Source organism: Callithrix jacchus, chromosome 13 (assembly GCF_049354715.1).
Source record: "Callithrix jacchus isolate 240 chromosome 13, calJac240_pri, whole genome shotgun sequence".
NCBI lineage: Eukaryota > Metazoa > Chordata > Mammalia > Primates > Cebidae > Callithrix > Callithrix jacchus.
Window position 1 is genome coordinate 59,773,347 of NC_133514.1, and position 19,914 is coordinate 59,793,260.

General features: G+C 39.6%; 1 protein-coding gene across 31 annotated transcripts in view; it reads left to right on the top strand.

The window, feature by feature from the left end:
• Nucleotides 1-19,914, top strand: part of DLGAP1 (DLG associated protein 1) — a 1,035,773-nt gene that overhangs the window by 775,428 nt on the left and 240,431 nt on the right. For all 31 annotated transcript variants that reach the window (XM_035269693.3, XM_035269689.3, XM_035269699.3 and 28 more), the window contains one exon: nt 12,513-12,690. In XM_035269693.3, coding sequence (XP_035125584.1) covers nt 12,513-12,690 — 178 coding nt within the window. The remainder of the gene's footprint in view (nt 1-12,512; nt 12,691-19,914) is intronic.

A 19,914-nucleotide genomic window follows, 5' to 3' on the forward strand; every position in this document is an offset into this window, starting at 1 on the left:
AGTGGACCCATCCAGTTCAAACCTGCGTTGTTCAAGGGTCAACTGTATTCAATATTATAAGTAATCTAGAGATGATTTAAAGTATATGGGAGGCTAAGTAGGGTGACTTGTGCCTGTAATTTCAGCACTTTGTGAGGCAGAGGCAGGCAGATTGCTTGAGCCCAAGAGTTCAAGACCAGCCTGGGCAACATGGTAAAACCTCATCTCTACTAAAAATACAAAAAAAATTAGCAGGGTATGGTGGCATGTGCCTGTAGTCCCAGCTACTCAGGAAGCTGAGATGGGAGAATCACCTGATCCTAGGAGGCTAAGGCTGCAGTGAGCCGTGATGGTGCCACTGCACTCTAGCCTGGATGACAGAAGTGAGACCCTGTCTTAAAAATAAATAAATAAAATGAATGGGAGGATGGGCATAGATTATTTGCAAATAGTATGCCATTTATGTGAGGGACTTGAACATCTCCAGGTTTTGGTATTTGCAGGGAGCCCTGGAAACAATCCCCTACAGATTCTGAAGGACAACTGTATTTTTAAGCCTGGCTTCCTTGGGTTCACTGTGAAATCAGCATAGTTAAGTGATCAGCCAATGATTGGTCAGAATATGTCCTTAAATACATATTTAAGCCAACAAGTCTTCCACCTTTGCCAAGGGAAACTGTATGTGAAGGCATACTTCCAAATTTCAGTCAGCTTACAAATCAGCCTTAGCATTTACTTCCTGCTTGTACAGGATCACAGGGTCAGCCACAGGTGAGTGATGGAGCCCCTCTCCTTTCCCAGGTCTTTCCTGGACATGCATACATAACTGTACATGCACAGCGTCTTCTGGATTCTCAACAATATATCAGAAATTTTTAAGTTCCCTTGGTCTTTCTTTGAAATTCTGGTCCAAGTTCTTGTATGCCCCAAGTGAAATTGCAGCCTTAAATAGCTAGTGTTAACCATTTCAGGCTGTGGTTTTCAATAACAGCCTGGGGATAGGGTTTTTCCACAAACAGAGCTTGCAGTCGGATCAAATAGTACCAATGCCCTGGGATCCAGGCTTTTGTAGAGAGCTGTGAGACCAGTAAAAACATTAACTGTTCACTGGAGATGGTGGGTTCAACAGAGCTGCAAAAGGGTGCATCCCCTCTGTTGACTGCAAGGCTGCCATCTGTTCACAGCCAGTGTGCCAGAGCTGGGGAACAGGGGAATGGGCATATCTCCAAGTTAAACTCCAAAGACTCCATAGTTTTTATCTAAAATCACTAGTTTTTCTTGGATAAATGAGTTAGTTTGTTCTCTGCCTTTGGTTACCTAGTTTAGGAATGGTTGATTTTAATAGTTATGCCAATATGTTAACCTAATTCCTCTCTGTCATTCTGGAAGTCCTGCTCCCTATGTAAAATGTCTTGCTCATTTATCTCAGATGTTTTCCTACAAAATTTGTATGCACTGACACAAAAACTTGTACATGATTGTTTATTACAACATTATTCATAATGACCAAAAAAATAAAAACAAGCCAACTGTCCATCAACTGATGAATGGACAGATTGTGGTATATATTAATACAGTGCAGTATTATCCAGTTATGCAAAGGAATTTACTGATACATGCTACAACATGGATGAACCTTAAAAACATCATGCTAGAGCTGGGTGCAGTGGCTTGCACCTACATGTAGTCCCAACTACATGGGAGCTTAGGCAGGAGGATTGCTTAAGCCCAGGAGTTGGAAGCTGCAGTGAGCTGTGATCATGCCACTGTATCCAGCCTGAGCAGCAGAGTGAGAACCCATCTCAAAAAAAAGGAAGGAAGAAAGAAAGAATGAGAGAAAAAAAATATCATGCCAAGTTAAAGAAGTCAGATGCAAAAGGTGATAGATTGTATGATTCCATATACATGAAGTGTCCAGAACAGGCCAAGGCATAGAGACAAGGGGTAGTTGAGTAGTTGACCAGGGATTTGGGCTAGGGAAGAATGGAGAGTGTCTATAATGGGCATAAGACTGGAGGGGGGATGATGAATATGTTCTAAAATTCAATATTAATTATGGTTACATAATTCTGTGAATATACTAAAAACCACTGAAGTACACACTTTAAAAGGGTGACTTTTATCTGTATATAAGTTATATCACAATAAAGCTTTATAAACTGGGCATGGTGGCTCACACCTGTAATCCCAACTCTTTGGAAGGCCGAGGCATCCAGATCACTTGAAGTCAGGAGCTCAAGACCAGCCTGGCCAACATGATGAAACCCCATCTCCAATAAATTTATAAGGATTAGCTGGGCATGGTGGTGCATGCAACTAATCCCAGCTACTTGGGAGGCTGAGATAGGAGAATTGCTTGAACTTGGGCAGCAGAGGTTGCAGTGAGCAGAGATCGCACCACTGCAATCCAGCCTGGGTGATAGAGTAAGACTCCGTCAAAAAAAAAAAAAAAAGGAAGAAGGAAATAAGGAAGGAAGGAAGGAAGGAAAGGAAAGGAAAAAGGAAGCGAGGCAGGGAGAGAGGGAGGGAAAAGAAAAGAAAAAGCTTTACGAGATCTTTATAAATTAAAAAGTAAAATTTTGTCTGGACACAATGGCCCATTCCTGTAACTCCAGCACTTTTGGAGACTGAAGCAGGAGGATCACTTGGGCCCAGGAGTTTGAGACCAGCCAGGGCAACATAACAAGACCCGCTCTCTACAAAAAAAAATTTAATTACCCATGTGTAGTGGCATACACCCGTGGTCCCAGCTAGTTGAGAAACTGAAGTGGGAAGATTGCTTGAGCCCAGGAATTTGAGACCTCCGTGAGCTGTGATTACACCACTGCACTTTACCTTGGCAACCAAGTGAGACCCTGACTCAAAAAGAACGAAAAAGAAAATTTTTTTACAGCAAACTATTTTAGGTCCAGAATAATGATCAACTGAGTTACCCTCCTCATTTCTTATTTATTCATCCATTTCATGAGATGATTTAAAGACAGTGGCTGGCATAAAGGAAGCACTCAAGTGTTAGGGGTTATTAGTGGTAATTAAGGGAAAACATTTAAGTGCCAGTGTACCACTGTGTAACAAAAATGAATGAAATACTGATTCTGCTTCTAAGAGCTCAAAAATCAGAAGAGTACGCAAACATGTAACCAGATATTGATAATTACAACAATGGGGAAAGTGTGTAACAGAGAAGTATAAAAGCCACTAAAGGGGTACAAATGGAGGACTTTAGTCTGGGAAGAACACAGAAGGCTTTCTGAAAGGAAATAACCTAAATAGAGGTTCTGACACCCAGTGACCTGCTAAAATGAGTTGAAGAGTTTGATGGGTGGAAAGCGGAGGAAGGAGAGCATTTGAAGCCATAGAAACAGCATGTGCAAAGAAGAAGCATGCGAGGGCATGCATGAACACGTGGAGAAACAGCGAGCGAGGAGACTGGAAAAACAGGTAAAGAGTTTAGTTTCTAGGCCAGGTAGCCATGGCTCAAGCCTGTAATCCCAGCACTTTGGGAGGCCAAGGCAGGCAGATCACGAGGTCAGAAGATCAAGACCATCCTGGCCAACATGGTAAAACCCCGTCTCTACTAAAAATACAAAAATTAGCTGGGCGGGGTGGTGCACGCTTGTAATTTTGCTACTTGGGAGGCTGAGACAGGAGAATCACTTGAACTCAGGAGGCAGAAGTTGCAGTGAGCCGAGATCGAGCCACTGCACTCCAGTCTGGCAACAGCGCAAGACTCCATCTCAAAAAAAAAAAAAGAGTTTCTCCTGTGGTTAAGAGGACTCACTAAAGGAGCCTACATAAGAGAATGTCAAAGTAACTAGCAAGACAAGAAAGATACATTTAAGGTAAGAGGGCAGGACTAGTGATAGGAGCATGGTTAGGAGAATCAAGGTGAAGCCTGGACTGAGGAAGCAGTAGAGCAAGAAGTACTGAAAGAGAGAGAGGAAAGAACTGAATATGGAACTGCCGTTCGACCCAGCAATCCCACTACCAGCTATATATCCAAAAGAAAATAAATCTTTCTATCAAAAGGACACATGCACGTGTATGGTTATTGCAACACTGTTCACAATAGCAAAGACACAGAATGAACCTAGGTGCCCATCAGTAGCAGATTGGATAAAGAAAATGTGGTGCATACACATCATGGAATACTATGCAGCCAAAACAAAGAATGAAATCATGTTCTTTGCAGCAACATGGATGCAGCTGGAAGCCATTATCTGAAGCAAACAGAAACCAAATGCCATGTGTTCTCACTTATAAATGGGAGCTAAACAATGGGTACACACAGTCATAAAGATGGCAACAACAGCTTCTGGGGACTATTAGAGAGGGGATGGAGGGAGGGGGTCAAGGGTCAACATGTATCTTTCTCCTCACATTTTCTTAATTTTTTTTATCCACACTGAGATGAATGCCACTGAAATCTACCCAGTCAATCAAGCTAGAAATCCAGAAATTTATCCTGTCTCTTTTTCTTAACTGTCCAAATCCAGTTGAACATCGTATTTTCTTGTTTCTATTTCCTATATACATTTAAATTTGGTTTCCTCTCTCTCTTTATTTCCAACTTTTTGGATTCAGGGGGTACATGTGCAGGTTTACTACATGAGTATATTGTGTGTGATACTGAGGTTTGGGGAACAATTATCTCATCACCCAGGTAATGAGCACAGTACCCAAGTATCACACACAATATACTCATGTAGTAAACCTGCACGTGTACCCCCTGAATCCAAAAAGTTGGAAATAAAGAGAGAGGAAACCAAATTTAAATGTATATAGGAAATAGGCATGGTGGCTCACGCCTGTGCTCCCAGCACCTTGGGAGGCTGAGACCGGCAGATCACCTGAGGTCAGGAGTTTGAGACCAGCCTGACCAACATGGTGAAACCCCATCTCTACCAAAAATACAAAAAAAATTAGCCAGATGTGGTGGTGGGTGCCTGTAATCCCTGCTACTCAGGAGGCTGAGGCAGGAGAATCCCTTGAACCCAGGAAGCAGAGGTTGCAGTGAGCAGAGTTTGCACCACTGCACTCTAGCCTGGGCAACAGAGTGAGACTCTGTCTCAAAAAAAAGGGGGGAGGAAGAGGAGGAGAAGGAGGAGCTGGAAACAGAACAGGAATGTGAAAGTTAAAAGTCAAAGGTTCCATTGGAATTATCTTCAACACTGTGTAATCTCTTGAAGTCATGGTTTCTTTATAGGGTACTATTAACAGTAGCCAGGCATTGGATAAATGGTAACAAATGTCACATATTACTATAAAGTAGAAATAACTCAAGAGGCAACTGCAAAAGTAAACAACTTCACTGAAAGTTACACTTCTGTAAGGATTATCAAGCCATTATAGGTAAGGTTACTGAAAAGAAAGACTTCATTTTACCGAAGCCGATTGACTAATAAGATGCCCTGTGTTTGATTCCCTGAAACTAGTTAAACAGATAACTGTCACCTCCTAAGTACCATTTTCCACACCAAAGCCCAAGGGATCAAAGCCTCTCAGTTTAAGTCATTAATGTTTGTGAGTATGATTTGATAAAAGTGTCATGACCAAAGCAATACTTTCATTTTTGAAATAGAATAAAGCTAGATTAACCTCCTGAGGCCATAAAATGTTTCTTGTGGGTCCTATGGAAGAGCCTTATATTCTAATACTTTTGTAAGTCAGAGACAAGACAAAGTGAAAATGAACAAAAATTGGGGTGCAGATGGCTCCATAAGATGGTCCATCACCTCCAAAGATTCTCACATTAGACTCAGTGACCTGGAAGCATTTCCTTCTTTGGGGAAAAAAACATCCCAACCATCTGAACGTATTTTCAGTATGTTACAAAGTTAGTCATTTTGTCTTCTGAGACATTGGTTTAAATCTTTTGGTCTGATTACTGTACATGCTCTTCCTTGCTGGGCAGCCTTCCTGATACAAAGGATCAAGCTTGTTTGTGTGGTTGGCTCACTGTCACCTAAGAACCTCTTGTCACTGGTTGCACTTTAAAGACATAATAATGAATGAGACCTACCAGCCCAACAGAATCAAAATCTCACTTTAGTTCTGATAAGCTAGGAAAAGTTAACTTAGCATACGTAATTTAGGGAGAAGAGTGGAAAAAGAAGTGTCATTTCTTTAGGACAACGTTGAAAAGAGTTAATCTAACATGAAAGAGTTAACATTTCTGAATATGCACACTCTCTGTCTTCTGAGCAGATCAACTTTCTTTTGAGGTGAAGATAAAATTATCGATTCACTATTTTGGTGTTTCTTTAATGAGTGTTTCTGCATCGGGAGCACGTGGGCATGCAGTAACATTTATATTGATAGCAGTGGGCTCTGCTCTGTAAGTGGATAAGATGAAATAGTTCATTTCCTTATATTTTGTGTGTTATGAATGTATGCATTGTTTTATCAGGAATGGCTCACCACAGAAGAACTATTCAATTCTTTCTGAATGATGTTTCACTTTGAAATTTTGGAATTATGCCTTATTAAATAATGAGTGGCCAGGGTGAATGTTGTGACAATGCTTCATTTTCCCCATCTCAGCCAGCAGACACTCATTTTTCAAAACGCTGGACTTTCATGTCTTCTTTGAATACACCGTTTATGAAACAGCCACTCCCGTCGCTGCCCTGAGAACGTTTGGAATAGCATCATCATTTATGCTGGCAATATCATTGCTCTCGGTCAGGTTGCAAAATAGCCAAAGAAACACCTTTGTCATCTAACCCGCAAGTTCTTAGGAGAAGTGAGCTTTAGGTTATAAATGCTTCCAGCTACGGCTCTCTTTTTCTTGAAAAAAAAAAAAAAAAAAAAAGATGTTAAAAGGAAAATGAATTTTTCTGTTTGTTTGTTGGTTTAAATTTTTGGCATTGGTATTATAAAGAGACACAGTCGCAACAGTCACAATCACCATAATAGCACATAACTCATAGAAAATATTACCTTGACCTGGCGAAGCTGTTTTCATGTTTGACCGCTGCCTGAAGGATCCATAGGGTACATTTCTAAAACATTTTTTTTCTTTTGCTTTTTTATAAAAAATAGAGACAGGGTCTCACTCTGTTGCCCAGGCTGGTCTAGACTCAAAGAATCCTTCCACCTAGGCCTCCCAAAGTGCTAGGATTATAGGTGTGAGCCACACTGTCCCTGGCCTAGTTTATCTTATGTAACAGTAAAATGAAATAAGAGATTTACTTTTGAGATTATATTCTAGATCTCTCTTAATTTGTTTCCTTCTTTAGTGCGACTGCAAAAAGTGGTTGCTTATCACATTCTCAGGGTTTAGTATGATTAAGAATATTTTTGGCTATTATAAATAAGTAGTTTTGGCTATTACAATAAGTATATAATATAAAATACAAGCTTTAAGAATAGATGAAATCATATATATTGCCACCAAGAGGACACTTAGAATGTAGTGAATATCTTTACAATTTGAGGCCGTGGAGATGGATGTGCATGGATGTAACGTGTAAATATATGTTTTTTTAAATCAACATTTTTCTAATTACTAGCAAGATCAAGCATTTTGTCATATGCTTGGTGATATATAAACTTACTTTCATGTGAATCGATGTATTTGTTTTCTTATGATTCCTTCTTTATAGATTTTGACCATTTTTTATTGTGTTGGTTGCATTATTCTTTATTTATTAATTTAAATATTATACATGTGAACACTTTTTGCTATGTAGTGTCGCAAATATGTTCTCATACTCAGTGACTGTTTTTCTTAACATTGCGGACAGCATCTTTGGCTAAACAGAAGTTTTGCATTTTTATGCACTTCCATTCATTCACCATTTTCTTTATGGTGTCTAAGTTTACTATGATGCTTCTAAAGGCTTTCTCTACCACATTCCTCTGCATTTTTTTAGCCCTTCATTATTGACTTCCATAAGGCTTTATAGGATTTTTGTTTACATAAAACATTGACAAATTTCTCTTTAAATTGTTTAAGCATAGAAATTGAGATTATAAAATATAATCTTCTATATTGGAGAACTTTACGTCTTTAAAATATTATCATTTTTAATCTATATGTTTAGTAGGAATTCATTTTTCCCCAAGTGGATGCACAAAGGGTCTAACGCCACTATTAAACACTTGATTTTTTCCTTGCCTATTCCAACTGCCACTTTTGCAATATATTATATTCAAATACATACTTAGTTCTGTTTCTGGAGTCCTTATTTTAGTATACTGATTTGTCAATTGCTTTGCTAACACAATCCTGTTTCATAATTTCAGCTATAAAATATAGCTGAGGTGGTGGCTCATGCGTGTAATCACAGCATTTTGGGAGGCTGAGACGGGCAGATCACTTGAGGTCAGGAGTTCGAGACCAGCCTGGCCAACATGATGAAACCCCATCTCTACTAAAAATACAAAAATTAGCCAGGTGTGGTGGTGCACACCTGTAATCCCAGCACTTGGGGAGGTCAAGGTGGGTGGATCACTTGAGGTCAGAAGTTCAAAAACAGCCTGGCCAACATGGTGAAACCCCTTCTATATAAAACTACAAAAATTAGCCCAGCTTGGTGGCATGTGCCTGTAATCCCAGCTGCTCGGGAGGCTGAAGTATGAGAATTGCGTGAACCCAGGAGGCAGAGGTTGCAGTGAGCATGCTACTGCACTCCAGCCTGGGCTATAAAGCGAGACTCCATCTCAAAAAAATGAAAAACAGAGTATAGCTGAGATCTGATAAAGGGCATTCCTCCCCTTGTTTTTTATTTATTTTTATTTTCTGGTGTTCTTAGACCCTATAGACCTCCTTACTTATCATCCACATTTAGTTTTCATGTGGATTCTCAAATTCGTCTCTTCCTCTCTACCACTACTAACACTTAACTGAGCCCCTTTATCTTGTTTAGATTTTAGCAACATTGCAACCACCTTGACTGGCTTTCTTTCTCTAGTGTTGCCCGGTTTAGTTTACCTTCTAAACTCCCTTCATAAGGAAATCTGATTGTTTTGAGGATTCACGTGATTTTTTTTAATTTATTTTACTTTAGGTGCATACTATATCTGGCATTTCTCCCCATTCTATCCCTCCCCGCCCTCACCTCCCTCCCCGCCCCCGTTGTCTCTCCCCTACCCCCTACAACTGTCCCCTGTATGTGATGCTCATCTCCCTGAGTCCACATGTTCTCGTTGTTCAACACCCACCTATGAGTGAGAACATACGGTGCTTGGCTTTCTGTTCTTGGGTCAGTTTGCTGAGATTGATGGTTTCCAGATTCATCCAAGTCCCTACAAAGCACATGAACTCATCGTTTTTTATGGCTGCATAGTATTCCATGGTGTATATGTACCACATTTTCTTTGTCCAGTCTATCATCGATGGGCATTTAGGTTGGTTCCAGGACTCAGCTATTGTACACAGTGCTGCAATGAACATATGTGTGCATGTGTCTTTATAGTAGAACGATTTATAGTTCTTTGGGTATATACCCAATAGTAGGATTGCTGGGTCAAATGGAATTTCTATTTCTAGACTTTTTTTTTTAAGACGGGGTTTCACTCCAGTTGCCCAGGCTGGAGTGCAATGGTGCAATCTCGACTCACCGCAACCTCCACCTCTTGGGTTCAAGTGATTCTTCTGCTTCAGCCTCCCGAGTAGCTAGGATTATAGGCATGTGCCACCACAGCCGGCTAATTTTTGTATTTTTAGTAAAGATGGGGTTTCACCATGTTGGCCATGCTGGTCTCGAACTCCCAACTGCAGGCGATCTGCCCACCTTGGCCTCCCAAAGTGCTGAGATTACAGGGGTGAGCCACCGTGCCCAGCATGGACTCATATAATTTTTTTACAACAGCTTTGTTGAAATATAATACACATACCATATAATTCACCTTTTTCAAGGGTACAATTTAATGATTTTGGTATTTCACAGAGTCGTGCAACCAACACTATAACTAATTTTAGAACCTTTTTATCACCGCAAAAAGAAACTCCATGCCCTTTAAATATCACTTCCTAATGTCACCATCTTCCTATCCCTTCCCCACTCAGCTCTAGTCAACCACTAATCTACTTTCTATCTTTAGAGATTTGCCTATTCTGGACATTTCATGTAGTAGAATCATGTAATATGTGGTCTTTTGTAACAAGTGGCTTCTTTCACTTAGCATGATGTTGTCAAAGTTCATCTATGTTGTAGCATGTATCCATACTTCATTCCTTTTTGAGCCAAATAGTTCATTTACCACATTTGATCCATTCAGCATTAGACAGACATTTGTGTTGCTTCCACCTTTTGTCTTTTGTAACTAATGCTGCTCTGAACCTCATGTAAACTTTAAAATGAGTTTGTTACATTTGAATAAAATTTCTATGGAGATTTATGGGGCAGTGGCTTATGCCTGTAATCCCAACACTTTGGGAAGCCAAGGTGGGCAGATCACTTGAGATCAGGAGTTTGAGACCAGCCTGACCAACATGGCGAAACCCAATCTCTACTAAAAATACAGAAATTGTCTGTTGTGGTGGCGTGAGCCTGTAGTCCCAGCTACTTAGGAGGCTGAGGCAGGAGAATCGCTTGAACCCTGGAGGTGGAGGTTGCAGTGAGCCAAGATCATACCACTGCACTCCAACTGACAGAGTGAGACTCCATCTCAAAACCAGAAAAAAGTTAAAATTTATATGGAGATTTTTGTTGCAATTGCATCAAATTTATAGATAAATTTAGGGAAAATTCAAGTTTTTTACAGGAAAAATGTGGGGGTTTTTTGCATTCATTTAGCACTTATCTATTGCCTTTTATAAATTTTATCATTTTCTTCATAAAATACCGGTGCATTTCTTTTTTGTAATTTCTGTGTATTTTATGTTTTTCCATTTTAAAGGGAATTTTTTTAATTAAGGTTTTATCTGATGTTACATGGAAAATCTGTTAATTTATGTATTGTTACCTTGTATCGAAATACCTTGAGGATTTTCCTTATTAGTCCTCATGGTTTTTCAGTTGATTTTCTCTTATCTTACCGATGATTGATTGAATAATCTGTAAATACTCAAAACTTACCTTTTTCTTTACAATGTTTATGTTACTTATTTTTTTTAATTTTCTAATTTCACTGGCTTAGGATGATAAATAATAGCAGCTATGGGGCATACATCTTTTTCCCTATCAACTATAATTTATGTAATTATGAACAATGTTACAGCCAAAGTTAAAGAAATCAAATAAAGAAAGAAAAATCTCACTAATCCCATGTGAAAACAAACTTTTAAAATAACTGACATTAGCCAGGCACAATGGCTCATGCCTGTAATCCCAACAGTTTGGGAGGCCAAGGCAGGCCGGTCACTTGAGGCCAGGAGTTCAAGACCAGCCTGATCAACATAGCAAAACTCCGTCTCTACAAAAAGTACAAAAATTAGCCAGGCATGGTGGTGTGTGCCTGTTGTCTCAGATATTCAGGGGTTGAGGCAGAAGAATTGCTTGAACCCAGGAGGCAGAGACTGCAGTGAACCAAGATTGTGCCTCTGCACTCCAGCCTGGACATCAAAGCAAGACTCTTTTCAATAAATAAATAAAATAACTAACATTTACTTGATTATGTATGAATAGAAAGACTAAGGAAGAATATGTTCCAAACTTCTATGAGTAGTTCTTCTAGTTGTATGGAATTCTACAGACAGGAACAAGGGGAGACAGGGGAACCCACCTTCCACTTTATGCATATCTGTATAGCTTGGCTATTTGCAATTAGCATTTTCTACTTTTATCATTTTACAATGCATCTTAGAATAAATTCAATGAGTACAAAGTGTGTAGTGACTTGTCTTTACATATAAAGATTGAGAGGTATGCCTTTTTAATGGCTAAGGTGTAAGTTCTGTTCACCATATTCAATCTCAACTATATTAGAGAGTTAAAGCTGGGAAGGAAGGAAGGAAGGAAGGAAGGAAGGAAGGAAGGAAGGAAGGAAGGAGGGAGGGAGGGAGGGAGGGAGGGAGGGAGGGAGGGAGGGAGGGAGGGAGGGAGGGAAGGAAGGAAAGAAGATTGATAAATTGATAGATAAAACTGGAGGGAGGGAGGGAGGGAGGGAAGGAAGGAAGGAAGGAAGGAAGGAAGGAAGGAAGGAAGGAAGGAAGGAAGGAAGATTGATAAATTGATAGAAAAAACTATAGATATAGATATATACCCACTTGCTGTTACTAAACAGTCCAAAAACAGAAAGACGACCACAGGAAAGAAATAGGTACAAAGAAAAGCTTTACAAATTACACAAGTCAGAATTCCAGGGCAGGACAATTGCTGCTATTATCTGCTTCCTAGGATGGCTAGGAATATGTGAATGAGGCAGTTAGTTCAGGATTGAAGAGAATGTTAATTTGCTCTCCAATGCCATAATTCCTGTCAGAGTTCTTCCTTCTGAAATGCTGTGGGGGAGTTTAGCAATCATAGAAGGGTATCTATGTCATTTGTCCCAGTTTGCCACATACATGATAGTGGTGTCACATCATATTGCTTCCTGCATTTCAGAATGTGACTAAATGCACCTCTTCCATTGTTCCCTTCCAGAATCTCCAATGAACACTCACCCAAACTCCAGATCCGGAGTCATAGTTACCTGAGGGCAGTGAGTGAAGTCTCCATCAACCGGAGCCTGGACAGCCTCGACCCTGCAGGCTTGCTCACATCGCCAAAGTTCCGCTCCAGGAATGAGAGCTACATGCGAGCCATGAGCACCATCAGCCAGGTGAGGGCCATCAGGGCAGCGGTGGTCAGGAGCCATTAGCGGCAGGAAGGTTAGTGGGAACTGAGAGGGCGTGAGGTGGGGAGGCAGTCGCTCACCCAGTAGACCATTGATGGATCAGACAGGAGGTGCAGTCAAGTGCTGCAAAGAGCATGCTGTGTGTTCAGCAGCAGTAAGCCCCCAGTATCAATGGTCTGCCAAGAGGTGGGGCCCTCTGCAGGTGGATAAAGCACAATGAAGGGGGTCCTTGGAAATTCACTTGAGGTCAGGAGTTTGAGATCAGCCTGGCCAACATGGGGAAACCCTGTATCTACTAAAAATACAAAAGTTAGCCTGGCATGGTGGCAGACACCTGTGATCCCAGCTACTTGGGAGGCTGAAGCAAGAGGATCACTTGAACCCCGGAGGTGGAGGTTGCAGTGAACCGAGATCACATCACTGCACTCCAGCCTGGGTGACAGAGCAAGACTCTTCCTCAATTTAAAAAAAAAAACTTCAGCTTTTAAACAAGCAATGGATATAAGGGATATGAATCTAACTTTGATGTAGGATAATTAATCTGGCCAAAAATACATAGGAAAGATTGGAGAGAATGAGAAGCTAGAAGCAGAGAGGCTACTTTGGAAGACACTGTGATCATCAAGGTGAGAATGTTACCAATGGTGGTGGTGACCGCAGTGGTGATGTTAGTGTGTTGGTGATAATGATGGGAGTGATGGTGACGATGGTGATGGTGGTGGTGGTAGCAGTGATGATAGTGGTGGTGATAATGGTGATGGCAGTAGTGATGGTAGTGATACTAATGGTGGTGGTGGTGGTGATGGTCGTGGCAGTGATGATGGGGATGGTGGTGACAGTTATGGTAACAGTGGTGGTAGTGGTGATTGTGGTGGTGGTGATGTGATGGTGGTGGTGATGTGATAATGATGGTTGTGGTGATGATGATCATGATGGTGGTGGGGTGATAGTGACAGAGTGGCAGTGAAGGCTGTGATAGTGATTGTGATGTTGGTGATTGTGGTGTTGGTGGTGGTGGTGGTGATTATGGTAATATTGATGATGACAGTGGCAGTGGTGGTCATGATGGTGGTTGTGATGATTGTGGTGATAGTGATAGTGACAGTGGCAGTGGTAGTCTTGATGATGGTTGTGGTGATTGTGGTGATAGTGGTGACAGTGGCAATGGTGGTAGTTGTGATGGTGGTTGTGGTGATTGTGGTTATAGTGATGGTGACAGTAGTGGCAGTGCTGGTTGTGATGGCGATGACTGTGATTGTAGTGATGGTGACAGTGGTGGCAGTAGTTGTAATGGCAATGGCTGTGATTATAGTGATGGTGACAGTGGTGGCTGTGGTGGTTGTGATAGTGGTGGCTGTGCTTATAGTGATGGTGACAGTGGTGGCAGTGGCAGTGGTGATTGTGATAGTGATGGCTGTGCTTATAGTGATGGTGACAGTGGTGGCAGTGGCAGTGGTGGTTGTGATAGTGGTGGCTGTGATTATAGTGATGGTGACAGTGGTGGCAGTGGCAGTGGTGGTTGTGATAGTGGTGGCTGTGATTATAGTGATGGTGGCAGTGGCAGTGGTGATTGTGATAGTGATGGCTGTGATTATAGTGATGGTGACAGTGGTGGCAGTGGTGATTGTGATAGTGGTGGCTGTGATTATAGTGATGGTGGCAGTGGTGGCAGTGGTGGTTGTGATAGTGATGACTGTGATTATAGTGATGGTGGCAGTGGTGGCAGTGGTGGTTGTGATAGTGATGGCTGTGATTATAGTGATGGTGGCAGTGGTGGCAGTGGTGGTTGTGATAGTGGTGGCTGTGATTATAGTGATGGTGACAGTGGTGGCTGTGGTGGTTGTGATAGTGATGGCTGTGCTTATAGTGATGGTGACAGTGGTGGCAGTGGCAGTGGCGATTGTGATAGTGGTGGCTGTGATTATAGTGATGGTGACAGTGGTGGCTGTGATGGTGGTGGTCATGATAGTGGTGGTGATGGTGGTAGCAGTGATAGTGGTGATGATGATGCTATGGCGTGGTGCTGGTGTAGATGAAACAGTGTATTGAGAAAAAGCATATAAAAAGATAGGCTGATCACTGAAACATGTGAAAATAAGTCCCTGAAACAGGAACACTGCTCTTACTCTGTCCCTGTCAACAAAATTAAGCTCCCTCCTCTAAATGGAGTCCTGAAAAGTCAGGAACTGCAGGGCAGACTCCAAGGGCAGAGTAAGGGGAGCCAGGGAAAGCTGGCCTGTGGGATCTCAGTGCTGGTCCACCATCTCAGTGCTGGTTCACAGACATCTCCAAGGACACGCAAACCTATTTGTGCTAGTGATTGCCCAATGATATACATTATCTCGATTCTCAGGGAATTCGCTGGAGCCTCTTTTTGGTGCACTTTAGATTCGTTTTGTTTTTATTTTTTTCACAATAAATAACATTTAAAACTTCTTGGAACATGTATTTATTCCGTATGGCCTAAAGTTCACACAGTCGTTGAGAATTATATAATGGTATACAAATATAAGGATCATACATGCAGAATACATCAGTGCATTTAAAATATTCTGTTAGGAAAATATATACATTCATGGCTTTCATAACTTTACAGTCTTTAAAACAGGAGAACATTTACTTTCCCCCAGCAGCACACTGCCCTTGCAGCTCACTGTTTTGAGTCCCTGGCTGCACATTTGACCTTCTTAAGGACACCATCACTTTCCAGTGATAGCTTAGTAGGATATCAACAAATCATTGCACAGACACACGGGAGAAGTAATGCTGTCAGGTAAGGCACTGCAATTCCATGATGTAGCCATTTGGCCTTAAGCAAAATACAGAAAGAATGGCCAGCTGAAATGGACTCCTAATGATACATTGTTTTTCTAGTTCCATATTCAATTTTCAAGTACCACAGTATCTTTAAGAATAATTTCAAACGTCCTGTTATAGTTGCAACATTGTCCTTATAAAAGGAGAATAGTTTCCTCTTCAAAGCAATGCTACTATATATACCCTAGACTTTTCAAAAAGCGGTTGGTTTTTATGTTGTTAGAGCTATTTTCTCAAATAGATTATTAGTAGAAGCTATAATAGTATAGAATTTAAGTGCATTAATCTTATTTACCTTTAAAACCTGACACATTATTCATCAAAGGCTCGTAAAGTGTTGGTCTAGAGGCCGGGCGCGGTGGCTCACGCCTGTAATCCCAGCACTTTGGGAGGCCGAGGGGGGTGGATCACGAGGTCAAGAGATCGAGACCATCTTGACCAACACTGTGAAACCCAGTCTCTATTTTAAAAAAACAGTCGGTCTAGAATAACCAAATTGTTTCTGTCATTTATTACTCACAGAAGTAAAAGACCCCTAAAAATAAATTGTGCTTGGATGTTAAAGAAAAAAATTAAGTATGTTTTTATGTTTATTCTTTTTCTATATTTTTACTATAGGTACATCTAATTAAAATGGGGGCTTTTAAAGGAGGTCTTGAGAAGAAATAATTATATTTACAGAAAGTCAGATATTTTAAAAATATGTCACATGATCACTGTCATTTCCAAGTTAATTTATGTCTTTATTTATTTCAAGTCCAAATCCTAAGTATTTTCATCTGAAATGGCAAACTGGAAGCCCACAGTCATGTTTTCTCTGTTGGGTTTCTACATCCTTTTCTAAAAATTAATGTAATTAGGCAGCTGTTTGCTCCGTGGTAATACCAGCAGCTTAGCTGTGACTTTCACTTAGGGCATCCCTTCATTGTGTGTGTGTGTGTGTGTGTGTGTGTGTGTGTGTGTGGGGAGAGAGAGAGAGAGAGAGAAAGAGAGAAGGAATGAAATGCAAACCTAGATAAGCTAATTGTCTATAGGTGCATAGCCAGTCAGTGAAAGAAGCTTGGAAACCCAAGTGTCCTAACTCTAAGTGGCTTCAATGCCTTCTGGTATTGGTGGCAATAATACTGCTAGTAATAGTATTATTAACGTAGAAAGAATAACAATGGAATAATTAGTTACCATTTTTTGAGTACCTGGTACATGCTAGTAGCTTTGCTTATTATCTAATTAAGTCCACATCTATTCTGTAAGAAAGATTATTTTTTAATTGATGAATCTCAGTCTCAGAGAGTTGGACTAACATATTTGTTTCCTTCTACTATTTTTCCCACTACACTATCACATAAAATAATATCCACCATTTATGGAGTGTGAACCAGATGCCTAAATATATAATACACATTTTGACATTATTTTATTTTTATCTTAAAGTACTCCTATGAGGAAGGTATTATTGTACCTATTTCCCAGATGAGGAAAGTGAAGCTCAGAGAATTCAAGCAAACTGTTCACTATATAATTGAAAGAACACTGAAATTCTTCTTCATCCCATGTAAAAAAGGTACATCTAAGTAAATTTAAAATCTAAGCAACAGCACAAAATAACGAAATGCATTAAAATACATATTAGGAGGATATATACATAGTATGGTGGTCAGAATTATTCCTTATAATAAAATATGAATTCCAGAAAATATAAAATAAAAAATCTATTCTAAATAAAATTAAATATTTCTGTTTGGCAAAAGATATAATAAAGTTAAAATACAATTGATGGGAGGAATATTGACACACATTAACAAAAAGGATAAATGTTATAGTTGTTTAAATTAATTTTATAAATTAATTTAATATATATTAATATTAATAAGTAATAAGTAATTTTAATATATAATATTAATAATATTAATTTGTATAAATTCCTACAAATTAATAAAAAAAGATAATTCAAAAAAGTGGTCAAAGCTTATAAATAAAAATAACCAGAGGAAAAAAATACAAAAGCCAGTAAATAAACTGACAGGTGCTTATTCACATTTGTAGGCTGTTTGATGCAAGTCAAAACAGCACAATATTATTCTGGACATAGAGCAGCAAAAACTGAGCTAATATTCTATTCTGGTGACCGTGTTGAGAAATGAACTCTGTATTAGTTGCTACTTGGACTGAAAACTGCTATGTTTCAGAAGGTGGGTTAGTAAAATCTACAAAAAGGTAAAAATACACTAAAAAAAATAGGAGCTGAAAAGGAAGGAAATTTTAAAAAAAATTTGGGTTGAGTGCAGTGGCTCATGCCTGTTGTCCCAGCTACTCGGGAGGCTGAGGCCAGAGGATAGCTTGAGCCCAGAAGGCTGATTCTGCAGTGAGCTATGATCACACCACTGCAGTCCAGCCTCAGCAACAGAGCTAGACCTTATCTCTTAAAGAGATGGGAGGAGAGAGAGAAGAGAGAGAGAGAGAGAGACAGAGACAGAGAGAGAGAACAGAAACAGAGTTTAAAAGAATTAAAGAGACATTGACAAATATCAAAAACAGACAAAGAAGATTAGACATACAGATAATAGAAGTCCCTTAAGAAGAAAATCAATGGAACAGAACAAGTAAGAAAAACAATGATTTTTTTAAACTTTTCTGAAACAGTTGATTTGAAGCTACATATTGGAAGAACATACCATGTACCTGAGAAATTGACTCAAAACAATTCAACATCGGTTTTTTAAAAATACTTTGGATTTCTAGACAAAAAGAGCAAGTGACTTAACCAAATGAAAATTGAGTTATCATTGGACCCTCTAACAACAATGCTTTATGCTAGAAGAAGATGATGTCTTTGGTATTTTAATACACTCAAGAAAAAAATATGTGAGTCAAAAATTTTTATGTCCAGAAAAACTGACTTTCATGTGTAAAAGGCATAAACTGTTATAAGCATGGATGAATGCAGGGAATATTGTTTTATGAGCACATTCTGAGAAATATACTAGACAATGAGCTCTAAACAACCAAAATGGCCAGACATAAAAACTACGAATGCTCCTCTACTTACAAATGGGGTTACATCTCAAGTCAAAAATGGGCATTTTGTAAATATGATGGGATGTGAAACAAAAAAACACAATATCCAGAAAACACTAGCAACATAGTACGCCATGAAGTATCAGTTATTTACCCTTATAATTACATGGCTGAGCACCTAGCCAGAATCTCAAGATAATACTATACCATATATTAATAGCCCAGGAAAAGACCTAAATTCAAAATTGAAAGTACAGTTTCTACTGAATGCATATCAATCTTGTGTCATCTAAAGTAGAAAAATCGTAAGTTAAACATCATAAGTCATGGACCACCTGTAGTAGCAAACATTAAACACAATTATTTGTAGAACTAAGAGCCTTCACTGGTTGGGGAGCATAATAGGTTTATTTGCTCTGACGATGTAAATATAGCATAACTATTTAAAAATGAGAAAAGAATAGAGGGACCACATGTGAAAAAAAATTGTTAGCTCTTTAATCATACATGGGCAGGGTAGAATTAGTAATGTTTTCTGTGTATGTATTATGGGATAAAGCAAATGAATAATTATAGAATATTCCAATTCCATCATCTCCTCTGTCTTTGAGAACCAGGATTCTTAGTATGGAATAAAGATCTAAGAGTAAACATATGCAGAAGAGGTTATATAAGAACCCTATAGAATCTATATCCTAGTTCTTCCCACTGAAAAGGCCTAAGAACAATGATTAACTCAGTAACAACGACAATATATCTCCCTAGTACCAGGATTGTGCTCTTGTAACATCATTTCCCACTCAAAAAGAAAGGGCTGGCCAGACATGATGGCTCATGCTTATAACGCCAGCACTTTGGGAAGCCAAGGTGGGTGGATCACCTGAGGTCAGGAGTTTGAGACCAGCCTTACCAACATGGAGAAACCCTGTCTCTACTAAAAATACAAAATTAGCTAGGCGTGGGGGCACATGCCTGTAATCCTAGCTACTTGGGTGGCTGAAGCATGAGAATTGCTTGAACCTGGGAGCCGGACGTTGCAGTGAACTGAGATCATGCCATTGCACTTCGGCCTTGGAAACAAGAGCGAAACTCCTTCTCAAAAAAAAAAAAGAAAGGGCTTTTTGGAAACATACTGATTTCAGGACTAGGCAGGAGAGGTTTAAATTCAGTTTAGAATACCTTATCATACCAGATATCAAAGATTACTACTTTCATGTCAAAAAAGACTCCCAAACCAACCCAAAAGACTCCCACTGACCAAATATGGAACAAACTTGAGTTCACTGAGGATAATTATTTCAATTGACTTAAAACCATCAAATATTTTTAAATCTATGAGTTAATGTGATATTTTAAAAATTATTACATATGGAATAT